Here is a 23,214-nt window from a genome sequence, read left to right on the forward strand (position 1 = left end):
TGCTTGAACTGTCCATTTAGCCAACCATTTGTCTGTTTTACCAGATGGGGGTTTATTTTCTTTCCCAGAAAAAGGGAAACTATAAACACAAGGCCAAAATGCATTTAGTGTTAAAATTTCCTGACAATTTTTATTCAAATGTAACAGCATGAGGCTCAAAATTTGCAAAAAACACAATGTAAAGAGGGTACTGCGGTGGGGGGAAGGACTAATAAAGTCTGTAATACTACTTTGTATAGGTTGCCCAAAGATATATAAAATCAAAAGTAGCGTAACCATAGGAGGAAAGTAATAGAAATGGGGGAAAGTCATTAGCCATATTGCCAAAAATTATTGTCCATTCAGATTTGGATATTCTACTCTCTAATGGTAGTTACTACTTCTACCTAAGCCATCCTAGTATCACAATGTTGTAGTAGTAACTTTATTTACATTCTAAGGCCAAATAACAAGGAAGGTGCACTTCCTGAAGAAATAAAATGATTAGAAGAATAAATAATAAAATAGAACAAAATAGAATAAAAACAACAAAAGGAAAATGAAATAGACCCAGGAGTAAATTGATATGCTTTTATCCATAGTTTGAGGAAAATAAGCATGTAAGATGTTTGTTATATAATAATTTAAACTTCTAAACTATTAGTCTAATGGCAATAGCAATTGCCTAAAACTTGGCTATCTTTGTAAATGTTTCACAAAATACTTGGGCAAAATGTGAATTTTCACATCATCAGACCAACCAAAGCAGGTTGATAATAGGGGGTTATTAAGGCTAGGCATCAAGCTATATAAAAAGGCAGCACAATATTACATAGATAATGGACACAGTGCCCCCCCCCCCGTCCCCCAGTTGTCAAAGGCATAATCAGTCTTAGATTAAGATAGTATTGTATCTTCCTCTGAAAGCATGGAAGCCAAGGTGTTAAATCATGCCAAATAGAAAGCTTTATACACTCAGAATGCTTGTTAGGTAATTTGCTGGGGTGAAAGTTAATCCATGTAACAGTGGGGGAGCAGTACTCTGGTCAGTGTGAAACTCAGGATCAAAAATGCAATACTACAAGTCCAAATTGGCTTTTGGAGGAACTAGTGAAATCCAGTATTGAACTAAGAGGTGAGGTCAGCTGGGATCAAGTTCAACGCCTTTTTCCCCAAGCTGAATAAATGCCATCCAGGAGAATCACAGCAAGCCCAACACTCTGTGAAAATCGAATTAGTCCATAATTTCAGACAGCAAAACCTATGTAATGTGGACAGTTAAATAGAACAATATTGAAAGACAAAATCTCTGTTGACAAAATTTATTTAATGAGAGGGAAAGAAGGAAGAGTTTAATGTGAACAATTCAGATAATACATGCTTTATAATAATTTGCAAGGCAATATAAATAAATAAAAGAGGGATGGAGGCCAGTAAATCAGATATTCACTACCGAGCATTTCATCTCTGCTCTTACATACCCGAGTTGGGAGACAAACTCTAAGTTTAATTCAGGCACATTCTGGCCTCAGACCTGTTGTAGGATGAATATTGTGAGAAGGTATTTGAATACAATTCTCTTCTTTATGCTGTTCTGTAGCTATTAGTTTTTATTCACTCCTCTATCACTTTTTTGTCCTAAATGTTCCTCTTTAACTGCTCCATAGAATTTCTTATGGCAGCTCCTCTGAGCTAAAAATGTAGGGACCCAGGCACCCTACAGGGAGGTAGACTTTATATGGTTCCATATGACAAGCACGTGTCGATCAATTCACACAATTGTGCATATATTCCTTGACCCAAGTACAGCTATACATTTGATTTGCATCCCAAATTAAGGAGGACTCTAATATCTGGCTGCAAATCAAGATGGTATGAACATGGGGAAAATAAGTTGCATCTCTATCTGAAATAGTGCAAGCACTATGAATGTATGCTCAGGAGAAGGTGTAAACAGACGTGGAGAGTACTAGGTTTGGGCGGTACTCTAGGAATGAAGAGCAAGGAAAAGTTAAACCAGTTCATGTTTTTGCTGTTCATACCAAGAATTCTGTTTTGTTCAGAACAGATGAAAAAGGACTTAATTTCCTAATGAAGGAGTCCTGATGTTTGAAATAGCCAAGACTAAATTATTCAAGTAGATTAAACATGGCAATGTGGAACATTTGGCCAGCTGAATTGGTACCACTTCTGTCAAAAGGAAAGGTCATTCCACTCATCTTCATAAAACCTTAAGTCTGACAGAAAATCGATTTTTTTGCTTGGTGTTAACTGATATTTCAGGATGACCATAGCACAAAAGAACGTTGGAGGAAGCAATACCTCTATAAGCATTGCAGCAGCTTTGCCTAGCAAATTTGGCCACAGTTCCCTTAGATAAATAACTTCTCAGTGACGTGCTGTGCTGAAATTACATAAACAGCAGAAATTACTAAGACCTAGGCCCCAGGGATTTGTGGGTTTCAAGATTTTCTGCAATCAATATTCTGACATCTGCAAACATTTATCCCTAAGAGTTGATGCCAAAAGCTGTAAAAAAGAAAGAAATGCCATCACTTCACTCTAAGGATCTTGATTCAAGAATTATTTTGCAGCTATGTACCATTATATATTCTGTAGCTGAATTTATATAGAAAGTAGGATTGTGCAGACTTGATTCCAAATTTAACAGAAAGTGTTACGAAGAGCATTACAGGTGATAGCATGTATTGACACATATATAGGCGCTCTGGAAACCCAGCCTATGAATTTATTAATACCAACTGCATACAATTATTTGTTAGAATTATTTTCTTGCCTTTCCTCTAAGAACTCAAGGCAGCTTACATGGAAATCCTTCATTTTATCCCCAGAACAACATTGTGAGGTAGGTTAGGCTAAGTGACCCAATGAATTTCTATGACTGACAATGAACCTGGGTCTCTCCACCCCTGGTCCAACATCACTGCATCAGACACTGAAGTTTGTAAATATAGAACTATTTTCATGGAGATTCCCTAAGCTGATACAAGAGAAAATACACTGAAAGATCTAACTAAGGCAAGATTACAAACATGAAGATACTGACAGAACTATGCCAAAGATTTTTATAGTCTATGGGTCTTGTTCAAAGTGGGTTTTTTTAAAGTAATGTAGTAATAAACTACTAGTAATGTAGTTATTAGTTTCAGCAAGTAGGATCACCTGAATGACCTTGTATGGGCAGAAACTAAGCAGGATTTGGCCTTGGTAGTTGGGAGACTTCAAGGCTATAGTTTAGACTGGTAAATCAAAATAATCTGGAAGAAGGCAATGGCAAACCATTTCCATATTGCTACCAAGAAAATTACTAATATGTCTATGAAATAATCAACAGCTGAGCTCAACTTGAAGGAAGCTTTACCTTAATATAATTATTAATTTACCTACTAGTGCTTGAGAATGGGAATTATCCCCATAATTAAAAGATTTATATCCCACCTTGTGTATAACAATTGAGGTTGCATATATAGTCCTGCCTTTTCCAATTTTATTACCCCTAACGATCCTATAAAAGTAAAGTTAAATTGAGATATACTAGATAAGTTTAGGTTAAGACTATAAGCTTCCGCCCTTGACTCTGGAATTGAACCTTACTTTCCCGGTCCTAAACTCACACCTTGGTCGAATTACTCTAAATTGACTGTTAATCTTTTTTTTTCAATTTAGGGAACAAAAATTTTTCATACTCTATACCAAAAAGCCTAACACAAATCTAAGAAAACCAACCTCCTGGCTTTATTCTAACAGAGATCTTGTAAAAGCAATCCTTTAAAAAAGAAGATAAGCATATGTACGCTTCTTCCTTTCACACTGCAGTAAGGTTTGACTCTGGTTTTGCCATGGTTACTTGAATACGGAATGCTCCTGATGGTGATTACTTTCTCCATACGTGTCAGAGTTGTATTCTTACTTAGCAGAACCTAGATTTATGTATAGTAAATGCATTTTTATATTTGAGGCAAGATAATATTCATTCCAATCCTACACATTTTTTTAAACTCAGAAGGGATATCACTTCATTTCAAAGTATGCCTATCTTGCAAACTTACTATTTTCTTGTAAAACTGGTTCCAAGCACTAAAGCAGCCTTTTGTGGTATGTTTGTAATTTGTACAATGTGCTTTTATAACAGACATACTATATTTTGTCCAAAGACATCATTTTCCAAATCAGCATTTGTTACATTTTATATAATGGCTTTTATTTTTATAAAAAGATACAATTTTATTTTGGACACTCTAATAAATTCATCACAAGATTATAACACAGTTGTTCTGACAATTGTACAAGTAATGCAAAAGTATCAATAAGCTAAATGCTGTTACATGTACATTGTAAGAAAAAAATATTAAATAGACTATACAGTGAAAAGATAACAGCTCCAAAGACTTATGAAAAAGGAAATAAATGGTATATGCTCAGAGGAAGAAGTTCCAGGACCTCAGAGTCAGTATTTTCAATACTCTTTCCTAGTCATATAATACAAATTCTTGAGCAATGCTCTAAATTAGCTTTTGCCAATATACATCCTCTACTTTATTAAAATTGAACTCTCAGAATTCCCTACCACAATCCTGTCAAAGGAGCTACATTTATAGGTATTCTGCATTATATCTAAAATGAATTGTTTCTTCTACTAAAAAGTAACAATGTAAAGCATTTGTCAACAAGTAGCATAAGTTACAAATCACAAACAATCTCTTACATCTGTGAAATTAAAAATCCATACACATTGTATTTGTGCCTACCAGAATAATTCATTTAGCATATCTGCTCAGCCATTTAAGACAGAATTTATACCAAATATTAGGAAGTTGCAAGATATAACAGGATTGCTAAAGAACACAGCAGGAAAGAACCCTGTTCAGGTATTAGTCCCATTATAGAGATTGTACGTTGCCATCATTGAATACACCACAAAATGGTGAAAGAATCAAATGTACTTTGAAATTATTTTTAAAAAGCTATCCAACAAACAGAAGTATATTTACTACTTTAACTACACTTAGACTGACACAGCTCTGGAAATAATGCCCCTCAGATTTTTGGTTTCATTTAAAGCAGTGTTGTCCAAACTTGGCCACTTTAAGATGAGTGGACTTCAACTCCCAGAATTCCCCAGCCAGCCATGGTGGCTGGGGAATTCTGGGAGTTGAAGTCCACTCATCTTAAAGTGGCCAAGTTTGGACAACACTGATTTAAAGGGTGACCAACACTGTCTCTAATACTACTTAACATACACACTATACAGGGTCAAAAGCCTTTTTATTGCTTCATAGTTTTGAAAAAAGGGTGCAACAAAGCATCCTTTGCAGTGATTCTTGTAGCAGGATTTAAGTCCAGTAGTTTATCAAGCAGATCATAGGCGCTATTAGGAATTTTGTCCCATCCTTTGAGATCAGATGGCTTTTGTGTAGTTTTCTTTTCCCTACCATCATCTTCATGACCACTTTGTTTTTGATACATGTGCTTTTTGGATGTTTGAAGGGCAGAATCTGAAGCGTTGCCTATTCCAGCTGGTAAAGCAAATTCCTGAGAAGGGTTGACCTGTATGTCACCTGCTGAGTTGTCAAAGTTGGTGTTTTTTCCCCTCAGCCTTTCACAGAGCTTCCTTAAATCCTGTGCTGGAATTTCTTTGCTACACAGTATTGATTTACCTAAATGAAAAGCACTTGTTAGAATGTTCTTCAGAATGCACAGCCATTTTCAGCAATATGGTCTAACCCTGTAACACAGACTCTGAATATTGTACATGTATTTATTAAGTACAGCAAGGCTATCAAAAGTTGCACTAGCTGGTTCCTTAGTGGAACCAAGTGTTTAAAGGTGAAAAACTGATTTTCCTGTTCCAAATTTTACATATACAGATTTGACACTTGAGATTCATCTTCCATACTGCTATTTTGCAGGGGAATACAGAACAGCACATCTCTATACATCCTCACCTCTTTTAAGACACACACAAAGAGAAACACAACACATCCCTCATGACCGTATGTAGTTTCTGGGACAAGTGAGTGATGCTGTCAAATTGTTGGGTTGATTGTCCTGCACATGTTGGCCCCACTGTGCATGACCATGAAGACAGAGTAGCCAAGCCTCAACTCAGCCAGACCAATACTATGCGGTTCATGACTGCACTCACCTCATCAACCAAAAGCCCTTGAAACTGTGCTGCTTGAAATGGATGTGCTTTGTCTCACAGCCTAGACAAAGTAGCCTTTTTATTCTGTACCTGACTTAGACATGCAAGCTTTGTTCTGAGCATGGAACTCTCAAATCAGCTGTTTCAAGCTCAAAACTATTTTGCACTACCCTCTGAAGGAAGAGGCAGAAGGCTGTTTGAGTGTGTCTACTGAGCACCTCTAATATTAGAGATGTAGAAGACAGTACAAGGAGACACAATACCCAAGGCACATAAGCAGGGACCTGACTGCCACTAGCACCCATGAGTCTGTACTTTTTGTTGTTGTTTTGATGGACATGAGAGAACCTATAAACCTTTTAATTTGGTGAAAAGTCCCTATCCCCACATATCTGAAATGTATTTAAATAGAACTTATGTGGCAGAAAAATTAGCACCGGCACCGTGGATGTGCTTTCATTTTATCTATTTCATTTTCACTGTAATACCAAATGCATACTATGTTTACTGAATTGCTGATTTTGCCTTAATAGGCTTTTGTTGGTAAAACTAACATTTTCCCTTAGTCATGATCTTTTATTGTGATAAATTGATGTTTAGCACAAAATATTTTGTGCAAATCACTCTGGATAATCAGCAGATAACTAAAACTAAACAATGTAGATAGAACAGCTTGGGAAATGAGGAACTTCATGCTGGTGGAGCAATCTGGGGAGTTGAAGTCCTCATTTCTGTAGTGTCTCTGTTGGAGAGTGCTACTATTGAGAAATGCAGCAAAGAGAAGTCTCTGGTTAGAATTCTAAGGAAGGAGAATGTGAATAAAGTGGAACAGAGATCCGAGCAAAAGGTGATTCAAAGCCAGTGTAATATTGACTGGAATTAATTAGCCACATATTTGCTTGAAGCCCTTTCATTTCACAGATTGGATGCCTCTGATTTGATTGTATGTGTATGTTTCCTATGGGATTATTTAGAAGCCATGAAACTGATTTAAGGTAATTTGATCCTGACATTTAGATGAATGAATTCCAATGCTATTTCATCTGAAGTTATGTACGAATCCATGAACATAATCCTAATTATCTACATATAGACAAATAATAATAAAGCTAGTTACAAACAGATTAGAAAAAGAATTACGAAACCTGCATACCAAATGTTTTAGCAGCTTGAATAGTTTCTCTGGAGCCACGAATCGTCATGATCTGGGCCAAAGCTGTTAAGTCATCACTAGCCTTGTAAAATGGATACCGGCCACTCAGCAGAGAAAGAAATATAATTCCTGCAGACCACATGTCAATTGCTGCAATTAAAAACAAGACTTTAGTAACAGTGACTAGTCATTCCAGTTTATTCCCAGTGTTATAAAAACTGAGGAGTAGAAAGAGAAGTATATAAAAGCATTCTTTTATATACTTCAGTGTAAGACTGCTGTCTTCCCAAGATTTCTTTAGCTTTTCATATTTTATGGTCTTTCCCAAATAAACTTCAGGGAAAACCAAGCTAGGACAAAGGTTCTGCAATAATACCTTATAAATATTCAGTGCAATTTATGAAAAGAAAAAGGTAGAATAAGCCATTGTGGAAGGATCAGTGAAGGAACTACTTCACACTTAAAGTTACATTTGCTCTTCTTTTATTGCAAAATATTTCTGATAAGCCTGAATTTACATGATTTTTTTCAAGAGGAAACTTGGGCTCCTCACTATCCGTTCCATCCCAATATATCCTAAATGTATTGATCCTAAAAAGACATCAAATTATAGTTTCAGCAGCAGAAATTCTTTTTGTTTGTTTTAAAAACATCCTACAGACTTCAGAATACCCTGATTGAAGGAGCATCAATCTGGACGAAAAGGTTTTCTGAGAGATAGTTGGTAGTAATATTAATACACCAAAAATGCTTAAGTTCCTCATCTGACAGAGTTTCCCTCTGCTTAAAAAGATTAAATAGTTTTTGTCAGCTTGTAACTTTAAAAAAATTTGCTTGCAAGAATATTATGTTAATTATGCTTGCTCTAAGATAGCATGTTAATGGATATTGCATATAAACAGGGCTTTTAAAAATTTAGCACAAAGCTAAAATTGTTTGAACTTTCTATTTCTCCTTTGTTTAAAATAGAAATGTCATAGTAAACATTTCAGATAAAGCTAGTTTCCATATAAGGTTCTTATTCTGGCTAACAAGTTTTAATAAAGGAACATTTTAACAATGTTAACAATTCCTTTAAAGAAACTTTGATGATTTAAAGAAACATGGATCTAGAGCATAAAAGTAGCTAGTGTAAGCTTGATTTACTGTACCTGTAGTTTGATTAGGGCACTTAGTTAATACTTCTGGTGCTCTGAATCCAGGAGTTCCAGCCCTTGGGGCAACCTGCTGACGTCTTGGGGTTAAATAGGAAAGAAAAAATTAGAAAGTAATAGCACAGAATTTGAACATTCCATAGTCAAAGTACTATCTGGATCAGGCCTGCACTACTCATTGAGGGCAAAGGGCGACATGGATAAATTAAAAATCCTTGTGAGCCACAAGGTAATAACTGGAATGCTGATCAGCTGCTCTGCGGCTAGGGGAGCCGTGGAAGTGCTGGAGCTAGCAATGAGGCTTGGCGGTACTTGGCATGATGTCTTTTGGGGTGGTGGGGGTGGCTGTAAATTTACTACTTTTAAAAAAATGCCGACAGGCTGCACATGGCTGCTTGGCAGATCACATGCGGCCTGTATGTTGTATGGGCCTGATCCAGGATATACTTTTATATGGTGACATTAATAAACATCTAGCAAGATAACAGAACAGGCCTCCAGTGTGTTGTGATTACAACTCCAGAATTCCCTGCCAGCACAGTCAAAGGCTAACTTGGAAGCCTGAAAATTAAACCAACACACACCATGTTAGGGAAGGTGGTTCTAATATCTTACTTTCTGGCTGAAACGTTTTTTAAAAATTAAACTATATGCTTACTTTTGCTATACTGGGCATACCTATAGATACAGCTTACATTTCTTTACATAATAGTCATGACTAGAATTGCAAAAGGATTTATCTTGTAGTCATATCATTATGATTCTAGAGAACCTATTTATTTAAACTTATCCCACAGATCTTAGATGTTATTTTTACTCGTTGCTAGCAGGATTGTTCTTTTAATAGTTATATGAACTTTCTAGCTGGTACTAACTAAATCAGTTTACATGGGAAGGAATAACAAATAGATAATAAATCTACATTATGCCTGTGCATTCTATATCTAACACCCTCCCAAACTGACACGGCTATAATGCAGAAACGGAAGGGCCCAAGTGTTAGTTGGTGCTGGGAATTCTTGCACTGAAAGTGTACACCATTATGAAATCATGTGTGTGAACTAAGACTTTGATATTTTTTTCCACTGTTGCATTTCAAGGTTCTAACCCTACCACATGCTTACTAAACCCACTGTCTAATTTATCCATATTTTTAATACTGCTTGTCAGCAGAGAGATTGCTTTTACTGCATCAAAAACTAATTACCTTGAAAGACAAACGCTGCAGACACTATCTTTTGCATAACAGTCACAGGTCAATTTAGCTGAAGTACTGCTGGCAGTTTTCTTGCCTAAACCATTATTCACAACTGAAGTTGTCTTCTTCTTCACCGACAGTTTCCTAACTGGAATATCCATTATCCTGGGCTGCTTTATGAGCAGTAAAATAGAAGTTGTATTTTTAGTACAAGGCATACTCAAAGCATTTTGACTATAGATGTTCTTTAAGAAATAAAAGTTGTAAAGACAGCTTGAAAAATTCACAAGGCTTACTGTCAACTAATCCCAATGGCTAATAAACATAGCAAAGTATTTCAAGAATTCAAATGTAGTGGGATTTAAGAAAAATTAGACATTTTAGTTTATAACATTAATATTTAGAATATAGATTTATGAATGATATCGCCTTAATTCAATCTGCAAGTGAACAATATGCAAAATGAAAATTATGGAGAATTGAACCGGTGCTCAAAGGGGTTGTTGCCCAAAGCAGCATTTCTGTCTCAAGTTCTATCCTCCTATAGAAAAATGTAAATATGGAAGATAGAACATGTCATAATACCATGCATTTTCCTGACCCTGCTACAAATTACATATTATCTCACACGTGACTATATTTTAACATTAAGAGGTGAGGAGAGGAAATGTCATGTAAGAATTGTTTTTGTAGCAACAACATACTTATTATAAAGTGTACTTCAGTCCTAACTTGTGGCAAAACTGTCTCATTAAGATTTAAAGTAATCAAATTAGAACAAAAAGGAACTAATTTAATTCCATCTGACAAAAACGTGTTTGCTCAGAAACAACTTTTATTCATAAAATAAATGACTACCTGATTTAAGAGGCTATTATTTAATGTTAATGTTAATGCTGTAACACTGTCAGATACACCCATTCTTTATTACTTTAAAAAAAAAAAATACACATTGCTTTCATTCATTATCTGCATCATGACAGAAAGCAGGACAAAAGGAGTACTTTTTTTAAACGTAATTTTTATTAAGAATTTTAACAATACTAAAAGATAATACAAAATGAAATTAATGAAAGAAAAAAAGAGAAAAGAGAAATATAAAGAAAACATAGAGTGCAGAAAATAAAGCAGGAAAGGGGAAAAAAAAGGAGCAAAAAGAAAAAGATATTTAAAGAAGTGACTTCCAATCTGCTTTACAGCAGTTACAAGCAAATTTGATCTCTTCCCTTCTCCTTTGAAATTACATTACATGAATCATTTCTTCCTATGTCCCGACCTTTTTCAATCAACAAATCCAAAAATCATTAACAGTTCTTTCCGATTTCTGCAAAAAGTCCATAAAGAGTTTCCAGTATTTTATAATTATTATCTTATCCCTGATAAAATAAGTCATTTTTTTATTCTTTTCTCTTATGCCATATTCTGACATTCTTGAGCCTTGACTTTAAAATGTTGTCAGAGGACCTGATCTCCATCCATATCTTCCTCCTCCCATCCCAAGCGTTTTTAAAGCTTCAACAGCCCTCTACTGTTTTCTCCAAGTTGTTCTGTAAATATTCTTGTTTTCAAAGATTCTTTCTCTTGTAAATCCAGTATTAATCCATTATCTATATCACTTTCCATATCATGACTTAATGTTTGTATTTCCTCTCTGTTTACTATCTCTGATGTTTTCCAAAGTTTCTGTTTTGTTTTCCAACATTTCCACCTTAACTTTAATTTGATTTGGATTTTTACTCAATTGTCCTGCAAATTTTCCAGAATTATTTTTCATCTCTTCTTTTATCTTTTCATTCAAATCTCTTTTGAATGATGTATTCACATAAGCATTTATGGATGTTGTTATTGTAGCTGTAACATTCTTTCCCAGCTCTTCAAAAATCTTTTGGAACGTCTCAAGTGTAATACCTTTTTCTGTATGTTTTACAACTTTTGTTCATTTCTGTATGTTTTACAACTTTTCTAGTAACAGCCATTTCATCAGGTAGAAAAATAAAAGTAAAAGAGGGCCTTTCTCTCTCTCTCTTTTTTCCGCCTTTCTATAATCCTTAAATCTTTGGTCCCTTCTGACACTCCATAATTCTATGGTCGCATTTATCTCTTTATTTTGCAAAGTCCACCAATCGCCTCTTCAGTAAAACTCTAAACAATTTACATCCCCACAAAGCGGGGGATTTTTATACCACTTTTATTTATTTAATTATTTCAAAAACACTAGAACAAAAATCATAGTATTTCAAAACTGACTGGCCTCTTAGTCCATTTTAAACTTTTTAAAGTTAAATTCTTGTCAAGCTGTTTGCTGTTGAACCTAAATTCTTTAAATTATTATTTTACTCTTTTCTTTAATCTTTAATCTGGAATGAAGGATCACTCACCAGGTGGGTTTTTTCCCGCCTGCTGCTCCAAAGATCTCTTAGCTATAAAATACCTAAAATCCACATGTGCTTAAGAAAGTGAAGTTTTAGCGAACCCAGTATCCTTATAGGCTCCTCTGTAGCTGTGACCGCAAGAACCTTCAAGTCCTGTGGTCTCCTCACAAGGGGCAGCCGCCCGGAGCACTAGTGGGCAATCTTAATGGCCCCTCTTTGTCCAGAGAAGCCCCGTTGGCCCAGGCTTGTCGCCCGGTCGTCAGTCTTTACTGCAGTGTTGTTTCTGCTCCTTCAGAGACATCTTAGTCTGCCATTCCATCACCCCAAAGTCAGAACAGGTATACTGATTTATTTCATGGATCTGATAATTTTTAATTGCATTAATATATGACTATTTAAAAAAAGAGTTAGATATAAAAACTCACTCAAGAAAACATATTTTTCAAGGCTTTCAAATTACATGGATAAAAAACATTATTACAAATAAAATGCAGTTCCTATTCCCTAACTGCTTAGCAGGAGTCAACCAATCCAGGCTTCAAGTTTTATAAATACAGGTAGTCCTCGGTTAACAACGGTATTTGGGACCGGAATTTCCATTGCTAAGTGATGCAGTCATAAAGCATGATGTCACATGACTGCATCACTTAGCGACAGCAACCTTGGTAGTCCCTGTTGCTATTGTTAACTGAATCCATCTGGCCGTTAGGTGAGGACCCACCCTGATCCAAGCCATTCCTGGCTTGGTCCCTCCAAGCCCCAAGATTTGGTAAGACTGTCTCTTCTTGAAGTCCCACCACCCGTCCCCCCATCTCTGCCTTTTGGCTACCCTGCAGAGTTGGCACTCCTTGGCAGCAGTGGTGACACCGGCAGCTTTGGGGCTGAAGTACAGCCCCAGGGCCTTCAGCACTCAGCCAGCCACCGCTGTCCCTGTGCTTCTACTTCAGCCCCGGCGCCACTGATGAAGCTCCCACCACAGACTCGTTATAAACCCCACACCACAGCCAGCTGTCCCAATGAAAAGCCTCAGCCGCCCATGCTGCTGGGCTGATGCAGGGCAGCAAGGCCGGCAGAGTGCAGGGCGGCCAAAAGGGGAGAGATAGAGGGGAGATAGGCAGGTGTGGGGAGTTGAAGCACCCCTGTAGTTTTAAAAGCGGGTGGGCTGCCAAGTGTCCAAATGTTGATTATGTGACAGCAGGGGCACTACAACAGCTGTAACTTTGGGCCTGGGCATAACTACCATTTGTTCAGCACCACCATTAACTTCGAAAGTGTCGCTGAATGAATGGTTGTTAACTGAGGACTACCTGTACCTCTGAATATGCAGTAGATTTATTTGTGATAACAAACAACACTTACTCTAACTGTGGAACGGGCTTGAAATGCTGAGCTTCGCACATTGAAATTTCTCTCCCCAAAAACCGAACGCTGAACAGAACGACACTCTGGATCCTCCTGTGATGTCAAGAAAGGACAATAAGGATTTTATCGCTAATGCAGCATCAGTAGCAACATATCTTTTAAGTTTTAAGATGAGCAAACATTGAAACCAAATTACTGTATTTTATCAGTTATCCTGCTTTTACTCAGGAGTTCACAGCAGAATATATAGTGCTTCATCCTCCCACTTTTCAACAACATCCCTGTGAGATAGTGGAAGATTAGCATGGTTTTAAAACTGGAAGAAGAAACATCAATAACCTGAACTATGCTGATGACACTACCTTGATAGCCAAAAATGTAAAGGATCTGCAAGTTCTAGTAATAAAAGTCAAGGAGCACGGTGAAAAAATCGGACTAAAATTAAATAAAGATCAAACTAATAACAGGAAGAACAAGAAGCCTTAACATTGGCAATGAAAGTATTGAAGTGGTGGATAGCTTCTGCCTTTTAGGATCAACCATCAACAGTAAAGGAACAAGCAGTCAAGAAATACACAGCAGACTAGCACTTTGTAGAGCAGTCATGAAGGCCTTGGAAAAGTTACTGAAATGCCTTGATATGTCTATACCTACAAAGATCAGAATTGTGCGAGCCATGGTACTTCTGATGACGCTCTATGGAAGTGAAAGTTAGACTCAAGAGTAAACTAGTATTGATGCTTTTGAACTTTGGTGTTGGAGAAGACATCTAAGAAACCATGGAGAGCCAAGAAAAAAAACAAATGCATCATTGAACAAATCAACCCAGAGTTCTCACCCAAGACACAAATGATCAGGCTCAAGTTATCCTACTTCAGACACATTATGTGAAGACCTAGCTCTCTGGAGAAGGCTCTAATATTGGGAAAGGCAGAAAGAAAGAGAAGAGAAGGACCAGCAGTAAGGTGGATAGACTCAGTTACAGTGGCGATGAATGCACTGTTGGAAAAGGACCAGCTAAGGTCAGATCATGAAAAAAAATCTATGTGGTTGCTAAGTGTTGACACTAATTTGATGACACATAATCAATCAATCTGTGAGGTAGACTAGGCTGAGAAACAGTGCCTGGGTCAAAGTCATCCAGTGAGCTACTGGGATTGAGATGGATCAGAACCCGTGTCACCCCAGTGTCAGTATAACAATTTAACCACTACACCATAGGCAAAACAGGAGCTTGGCTTCCAAGCCCATATTAGGTTGGTCAGATATTGCCACCTGCTGAGACAAACACTATATTCATTCAGTCTAATGCTTGGAGCAGTATACTTTAGTATGGAGAGGTATGTAATGGAAGACAGATCCAGATTTTTTTTATTCTGTAGTAACTCATCTGGAACCCATTAATTTGGCAATACACTCATATGAACATTGTGTAAGAATAATTATTCCAGAGTAATGAAATCCAATTTTGTGTGATGTCTGATACTGATGTCTTTTCAATATTTCATATAAATACAAAGACTCTGAAATAGAATGAAATATTATTCTGGTATTATATCTCCCCCTGTTGGATAAAGTTACTTATTAGATAAATTCATCCAGCAAAATTATGGAAGAAACACAGAACCTTTCTTTTGTGTCCTTGTTTAATCTGTGTTTGTGAAATGGAACAAAGCCTTTTATTAGCTGTTTTTGTTGCTGAGTGATGAACTGGCTGCCTAGATGTTGGGGAAGTAACCTGGCTTTCCAGAGTTATCAGAGGCTTATTGTATGTACAACTTTTTTGCTGAGTTTCAGACTGAATAACTTTGAGAAGATCCACTTTTGTTTCAGGAGTTCCTTGTGCCAAGCCAAAGTCAACCAGAGCATACCTGAAGATAATTAAAAATACAAACAGTTAATGATGATACTCACTTTTGTGGGATCAGAATTAACAACTTCTTCCTTGTTTAATACTATTCAGATATAGAAAGTACATAAATGCAATTTATATTGTATTACATTTAATATGCATATTTGATAACAGAATGAGAATCACAAACTGAAAAACTATGTGTGCTAGATATGGCAACATTGATTTGGAAATTTACCAGGGAGAAAGTACCTGGTAGACCATTAGTTCAATATTTCTTCTCCCATCTACCATGAATACTTGATTTTTCTGAGATGTTCATGACCCTATTATTTTTACTAAATATGTTATTAAACTTAATATATTTACAACATCCTCCCATATAAGATCATAACATATACAAGCTTGGCCAGACTTACTGTTGTAGTTGCCTGTTGTATAGGAAATTACTGGGCTTGACATCACGATGAACGATACCAAAGTGATGAATGCGCTTCAAAGCTTTCAAGAGGTTAAACATGTAATTTCTTACTTCTTCAAATGAGAGAGAATTCAAGATGTCCTGTACAAAAGTTGTAATAAGTAAGTGTGCAATAACTTGCAATCAAGCACTTTTAAATCTTTTAATAAAAGGAATTTAAAACTCACCAAAAATGATTCGTGTTCCAGATAAGGCATAACAATTACCACGTGATCATTTTTTCTAAAACAATACTTAACTCCCATGACATTATCTTGCCCCCTTCAAATAAAAAAAAGTCCTCTCACAAAGAGAGAACATAGTATTGTTAGCAAGTTATGTTACAACAGATCTTTTCTGAACAATGTTTCATTTTACTTTAAGGAAAGTCATTGCATACTAAGTGTTCCATTGCTGACATGCAGAGAACAAGATTATCAAAACAGCTGTATCAAAAACTTGGCTGCAGGGCAATGTCTTTGCTAGATTGGGGATGGGTACAAAATATATAAATTGCAGATTTAGAAAAATGTCATTTTTCAAAACCACATTTGTAGGACACTTCAAAATCATGAAGCAAGATACAAATTTAAGATACACAAAGATGATTTGAAAAGTACATCAACTATGCTTATATCTGTTGAAAATATTTTCCAAGGGCTGCATATAATGCCCTAAAATACGTGTAGCGAAAAATTTATGTACATTAAGGAAATAGTGGTACCGTCAATTAAACTGGTTATGCAACAATTTTTAAAAATATATTTATATAAACACATACACAGGTCCAGATACTTGGAGCAATAGAATCTAGATTATATTATTTGGCAGTTTTATTTCTTTAAATAATTTTAAGGCATATTACAAACCACCTCACTAGTATACAGTATTAGAATACATGCTGTTCCATGGACCATTTTTGATATATATAATAATGGAATGTTAAATAACAGTAACAAAGTTGGTAGAAGTGAAAATTATTTGAATATATATATATATAGCATAAATCAAAGTAATTTAAATGCCAAGAAGCCCATTGTGAGTCTCCTGGAAATGTAAGATCATTGTATGTTTCTATGTCTACACATACCCTGCTATTATAAGACACTGAAGTTCAGCAGCAATTCGTACAGGATGGCTAGTAGGAATCAAGTGTTTCAAAGCCACTTTTTCTTCATGGCCTCCTTGTAGCTGGCCTATTGCCAAGTAAACAGAACTAAACGTTCCTACAAAATACATACATATGTATATTTAGCAAAAAATTAATAGTTTCCATTTACAAGTAGTAATCAATTTTTTATTTCTATAAACTTTTTGTTTCTGCAAACTACCATATCCTCATCAAAAGCTTTTTGGGTCCTTGAATAAGCCATTTTAAACTTTGTTTTTTTTAAGCACTATGCAATTGCTAGAACATGAGTCCTGTCATTGTGACACATCGTTCAGATGAACTTCTAGGAAGAAAGAAGGTTGTACTCACTATGCTGCAGCTGCACACTTGGATTTTTTTTTTTTAAGTTTAAAGTAACTCACCTGTTGATCTGAAAAACATTTTACCTATTATCAGTTTATTTATTGAGATTTTCCAAGCTTATGGATTTATAAATCTCTTCAAAGTATGGGGCCAGAGAACAGATTCTATGCTATTGCCAGAGAAGGGCATACTAGATTTTCATTTTTTTAAGACAAAGAATCTAATCACATTGGCTTTCTGTATCAAAAATAAACAGAGAGAAGACCAATCCAGTGCCACGTCTACCAAATTCATGCATGTTGCAGGCTCTATCATTCATCCTGAGGTTGTGAAAAGAAATCACCCAACCTAGTTGGTTGATTTGTCTTCCCAAAACAAAGGCAGATGACCAGTTGCCACTTGCAGATACTGACAGTACCTTCACAGAGCTTTATTCCACGAATAAACTGCTGTAAAACAACTTTACTTCTGTAATGACATTACAGTTTCCTAAAGTTTAGGTAAAAGTTTTGAATATAGTTCATGTTGTGATTCAGACAAGATTGGTTATTTATTTAAAAATTTTCATTTTTAAAATCTGCTCTGAGTTAGAGTAAAAAGCATGTTGAAAAAGTAACTAGCTACTTGAAACAATACTTTTCTTCTTTTTCCTTTAATGACATTTTCTTCCCCCTTTAAAATCCTTTCACCTAATTTGAAACTGTTTCAGCAACACAGCTATCTACGTATGTGATACTGTCATAGAACTACTTCCTTGCTCTTCAAGGTTTCTAATCTATCAGAGGTAGGGAAAGGAAAAAAAGAGTACTACAGAAGGAAATTCATGGACAGGTCCTAAGCAAGCAACTGTTTACTTGCCGTGCTCCTGAATAATGTCAAAATAACAGTAAGTACGAAGTTGGGTATCTTGCAACTACCTGCATTGTTCCAGAACCTAGATCAGCCTTAGAGTGGCCGGCCACAAAACTGATTATAGCCTGAAATGGTAAATCCACTACTGGGTAGTTCCACTTCAATTGCAGGAGGGACTCACCTGACTTCATCCTTTTCTTCTCAATAAAGAGAAATCCTTGCATACAGAGAACGAGCATCTTGGACAACTAGTTTATATCCTAGCCTTTTCTAAGACTTTTGGTGGCAGTGGGGAGTATGGGGAAATATTCAGTCATGCAGGATTCCACCTATAGCCTTAAGAGATGCTGCTCACTGCTTATGAATGCTACATCTAAGAGCCAAGAGACATGTTACAATGTGCACTTGCAATTAAAACTTTAAAGCAGTTCCCAGAGGGAGAAAACACAGAATGAGATTCTGAACTATGACATAGAGAACAGGAGATTTAACTCTTTCCTACTTGGTTTTCATTGCAGGAAGGAATATTTTTATGATGCTAAGAAAAGCTATCCATCAGGCAAAATAGCAATAAGGCAGGAACGGCTGAGAAGCTTATTGGTAGGGCAACATGAATGAATGAACGAATGAATGACAAATAAACAAACGTGGCCAAGTTAAATTCTCCCTGTATTCCAAAGCACTGTTAGTCTTCTTCCCTCATTGTTTAAATTTTTAAAATTAGATACATTAATTACAAGGTTTCAGATAATCCAGCTTCTAGTTTGACCCTATCAGGCAAGTAATAATACTGAACTCTAAAAGAATTTATATAAAAAGGGCTTTGGAAAATTTGGACGGATGATCTACAGCCCACTTAACCCTGATTTTAGAAGAACTTTAAAGCAAAATCATATTCACCTTCACCAATTTTCCCTTTTATTTTGAACACATTTGCAAGCTGAGGTACTGCTTGATAAAGCCTTTCAATATCTGTAATTGCTCCTGTGGAGAAATTTTAAAATGAGTCATTTTAAAATTTGAAGTTATTTTCCCTTACTTTTACAGAACTTTTGCAAAGTAATGATTTAATTGTGAAATTTAAAGCATTAGCTGCTGTTCTTCAAGGAGGCGTGGGGAACCTGTGGCCCAAATGCAGCTGCCTAGCATTTCAAAATTAAAAAGTAAAATAAACAGTAATAGGCCAGATTACACTAAACACCATATCTAGTTTATATTACCAACATGCTGAAAATTTATATTGAAGTGTGGCTAATGCATATGGCCATCTGAAATAGATAACTCTGGACTGTGAACAATCAATTTACAAAAAACACAGTATTAAAAAACCCATGACCAGAGTTAAAAATAATCCAGTTCAGAGAAGAAAAACGGAGTATATAACAATATAACAATTTTACAAAATAAACACATACATACATACTGAGCTCCGCTAATATCCTGGCCCTAATGCCTGGGGGAAAAGCCAGATTTTAATAGTCTTCCAGAAGGCCAGGAGGTTTTTTGGGGGCGGAGGGGAGAGATTGTTCCATAGGGCAGGCACTGCAACAGACAAGGCCTTGGTCCCACTAGATCAGTGTTGTCCAAACTTGGCCACTTTAAGATGAGTGGACTTAAAGACATGGCTGGCTGGGGAATTCTGGGAGTTGAAGTCCACTCATCTTAAAGTGGCCAAGTTTGGACAACACTGCACTAGATGATGGTATTGATTAATAGTGGGACTTGGAGCATGCCCACCCTATCAGACCTAGAGGAAACAGTAGAAACACTCAGAGGAAGATAGTCCTGCAGTTTACCTGATACTATGCAATGCAGGGCTTTAAAGGGGATACCAGCACCTTGAATTGTACATGGAAATATACTGGAACCCCACTGCAGCTTGTGCAGCAGTGGTATACACAGGTAAACTTTGGAGTATCCCAAACTGTGTGTGCTTGTTTGAAGCTTCTGAATGTTCTTCGAGGGAAGTCCCATGTACAGCACATTACAGTGATCCAATCAGAAAGCAGCTGAGACATGAGTGACAGCGAGTACAGCCTCCTAGTCCATGAACAGGTGCAACTGGCACCTGAGACTAATCTGTGCAAAGCCTCCCCCCCAGCCAGAGCTGCCCCCTGCTCTTTGAGCAAGAGCTGTAAGTCCAGGAGGACTTCCAGGTTGTGTACCAACTGTCTGGGAGAGTGCATCCCATGACGAAATCACCAGATCCAAGGGACCCAAAAACCCAGAGCCACTCAGTCTTGCCAGGGTTGGGTTGCAACCTGTTTTCTCCCCAACAGATCTTCACACCCTCAAGGCCTGGTAAAGAACCTTAACAGTATCCTTTCTATGGCCTAGGGTGGAAATATATAGCTGAGTTTCATCAGTATACTGACAGTATGTCACCCTGAAATGGTGGTTACGGTGTGGGGAGCTCAAAATTCTTCCCACTTTTATTCAAGATTATATGAAAAGTGGGGAGAGTTTTGAGCTCACCACACTAAAACCAGCTTTGACAATCACTGCAAAACAGTGCCCTCATTCAACCTCCCCGCCCCTGCAAAAGCTGGTCCGGAAAATGCCATTGTTGATGGTACTGAAAGCCGGTCAGAGATTAAGGAGGGCAAGGCAGGATGCACCATCCCTGTCCTGAGCCCTACAAAGATCATCCACAAGTTCAACCAGTGCTGACTTGGTGTTATAATACTGCCTGAAACCTGACTGAAAAGGCCCGTTGTTATTCAGTTGTTAAGTCGTGTCCGACTCTTCGTGACCCTATGAACCATGTCATGCCAGGCCTTCTTGTCCTTCACTGCCTCCCTGAGTTTGCTCAGTTTCATGCTCATTGCTTCAGTGATGCTATCTAACCATCTCATCCTCTGCTGTCCCCTTTTCCTTTTGCCTTCAATCTTTCTGAAAAGGCCCACATAATCCCTAAATCAGTAATTATTATTTTGGAGATAAAGACACAAAAATGGACTGTAAAACAACAATTTACAAGGAGCTTAAGAAATTTAAATTCAATTCAGGAAAATTAAAGTTGTTGCTTTTCATGTTCCTATCACTAGATGGCACAGTGATGATGTATTTATTTTTTTGCTGCAAAAAGCAAGTTACAGAAACAAGAGTTGGTAGCTATGTTAAAGAACTGTAAAAGCAGGAAGGGGAGGAGAGAATGATTGAATAGCCAAGATGCTGTGTCTGGGGTCTTAGCTTAGCCTTCCCTGGACTGTTTCGTCAGAAGCTTTCAACTCTTGCTGCTGCCACCACTGTCCTAGCAACATCTTTTGCAACTGACTGGAGTTTGAAAAATAATAATGAAGTTCAACATAAACATGTACTTGGTTACTACAAGCCCCTCTACAGTTCCAAGCAGTTTCATGTATCCTAATTATAAATATTTATAAACAGATTCCACATCTGCATTAAACCAAAGCCAAATAACTACCTTATAGCTTAGACCGATGTGTGAATCCAGCTTTAACCCATGTAGTTTAAATCAGACCAGATATTTATGGGAAGTTATTTTGAAATGTTAAATAAACCTGTAAATTTGAAATGATGTAAGCACTTGAAATATTCAACTTTATTGAATAACGAAATTTTTATAAAAGTTTCTTTTTGTAGCAAATGCCAGATCAGTTTTTGACCTCTATAAAATTTACATCATTTCTTTGTACTATGAAAAACTAAGAATCATTTGTGGAGTATCAAAATATCAATTCAAGATTCCAAAATGAGAGGAAGGAAGCATAAATTATCAGGAAAATGATAATTAGATTTTAGACTACAGCGTTAATATACATACCTTTCTTGTTGCTTTCATATTTTTTAAATGAGTTTTCAGCATTCAAGGGAGGTTGTTCATCTAGATGAACTGCCTCCATGACCGAACTATTTGAAAGGAAACAAATGTCACTTTTATGTGAGATGGGCGGCTGTATAAATATGATTGATAAATAAATAAATAAAAACAAAGAACAATGTAGGATGAAGTATTTTCAAAGAAATGATCTAGGCTTCCTAAGAGTAAATAGATTCAAATAAGTCTGCTTCTTCCTGCCTCCCCTGTATAAGTTTGGGAAATGGGATCAGTGTGCAAATGGGTGGATACACTGAACATAGACCAGTTGGTATAATATAGTTTGATCCTGGATACTTGGAAGCCCTTAGCAGATTAATGAGGCTGTTCAGCAGTGTGTAGCTTTATTTAAACGGAACTGCACTACACACTACAAAACTGTTAACACATTGGACCAGCTTTTAGTACATAATACAGTGAGACCACTGGTAAAAGAATAAGACTGCTGGGAATGCAAAATTCCTGATTTGATTTTTAGATGCTAGATTAGCTCTTCCCATCTAGAGTGTCCCAACCAGAAGACATATTCCATTATTCCCAGCGAGACACTTCTGGAGGGCTGACAATAGATTACATGGTATCTAGAACAAATACATCTCGATTTTTGGAGTAAAACAGATCCAAATATTTTACCATGGGAGAAAGAAGCCGTGTTTAGGATGAAGCCAGAAAGCCCCTGACCCCAATTATGGGCCACGCAGAATAATTTTCCAGCCGCGAGGAAAAGCTATCATTGTTTTAACTCCTTACAGTGCTGTGCTGGCCTGTTTCTCTCCTTGTTCTTCTTTCTAAAACATGCGCGACCCCTCGGCTTAGTGGCGCGAAAGTGGGCTTTCCAACAGCAACGTCCCAGCCGGTTTCCCCTGCAGGATGCCGCGTCACCTGTGGCGTGGTTTTTTTACAATGCACGGCCACCAGCGGCGAAATGCAAGCCGCCTTTTCCGAGAACTTCCAATCCCTCCATTTGTACCTAGCGCCAAGCGCGCGGTTGGCAGCAGAAAATGGAAAAGGGGCTGGGCCGCGTGGAGGAGACCGGGCAGAGAGGAGGATACACGTGACAAGAGGCAAATGCTGGCTGGCTCAACCGGTGCTGTCACTCAGACGACGTCTTGTGACAGGCGGGAAATTACTTCACACGCAGAACGGCGAAACAGGAGAGGGGAAATAACACCGCCTCTCTTTCCTTCCGCGGGGCTAAGGGCGGGAAAGGGGAGGGTGGAGTCTTCCTTGTCTCAGTATTTTAAGTCTAAGCCGCGTGAAGGAGTGCAGGCGGTATTTAAGTCTAAGCCGTATGAAAGAATGCAGGTAGTGAGGGAGAGGTCGTGGGTTCAATAGTATGAACTATTGTGCC

General features: G+C 37.2%; 1 protein-coding gene across 3 annotated transcripts; it reads right to left on the reverse strand.

Moving 5' to 3' along the window:
- Window positions 1-4,199: 4,199 nt before the first annotated feature.
- CDC7 (cell division cycle 7) lies at window positions 4,200-22,752 on the reverse strand. Of its 3 annotated transcripts, none has more exons than XM_025166591.2 (12): window positions 22,614-22,752; window positions 21,810-21,895; window positions 18,923-19,006; window positions 16,787-16,922; window positions 15,885-15,978; window positions 15,656-15,798; window positions 15,012-15,255; window positions 13,382-13,477; window positions 9,660-9,820; window positions 8,450-8,532; window positions 7,299-7,448; window positions 4,200-5,657 (listed from the first exon to the last, which is right to left on the reverse strand). In XM_025166591.2, exons 2-12 carry the CDS (start codon window positions 21,886-21,888, stop codon window positions 5,266-5,268), a joined length of 1,662 nt encoding a protein of 553 aa, XP_025022359.2. In that variant the 5' UTR covers window positions 21,889-21,895; window positions 22,614-22,752; the 3' UTR covers window positions 4,200-5,265. The 3 variants fall into 3 exon arrangements, with proteins under 3 accessions (XP_025022359.2, XP_015743540.2, XP_025022358.2); XM_015888054.3 differs by having other exon boundaries at window positions 9,660-9,823; XM_025166590.2 differs by having other exon boundaries at window positions 9,660-9,823; window positions 22,497-22,634.
- Window positions 22,753-23,214: the final 462 nt, after the last annotated feature.

Source organism: Python bivittatus, unplaced genomic scaffold, assembly GCF_059951505.1.
Source record: "Python bivittatus isolate LINGU-HERP-01145 unplaced genomic scaffold, Pbiv_v1 ctg000700_np1212, whole genome shotgun sequence".
Lineage (NCBI taxonomy): Eukaryota > Metazoa > Chordata > Lepidosauria > Squamata > Pythonidae > Python > Python bivittatus.

What these genes read in the sequence shown, in the direction of transcription:
- CDC7 (XM_015888054.3), bottom strand. Translation starts at nt 21,888, where the DNA reads ATGGAGGCAGTTCATCTAGATGAACAACCTCCCTTGAATGCTGAAAAC. An exon ending in TACAACAGGCAACTACAACA is followed by an intron (nt 15,256 to 15,655) that starts GTAAGTCTGGCC and finishes AATTATCTTCAG; the next exon opens with GTATGCTCTGGTTGACTTTG. An exon ending in AACAAGGACACAAAAGAAAG is followed by an intron (nt 13,478 to 15,011) that starts GTTCTGTGTTTC and finishes TTGACATCACAG; the next exon opens with GAGGATCCAGAGTGTCGTTC.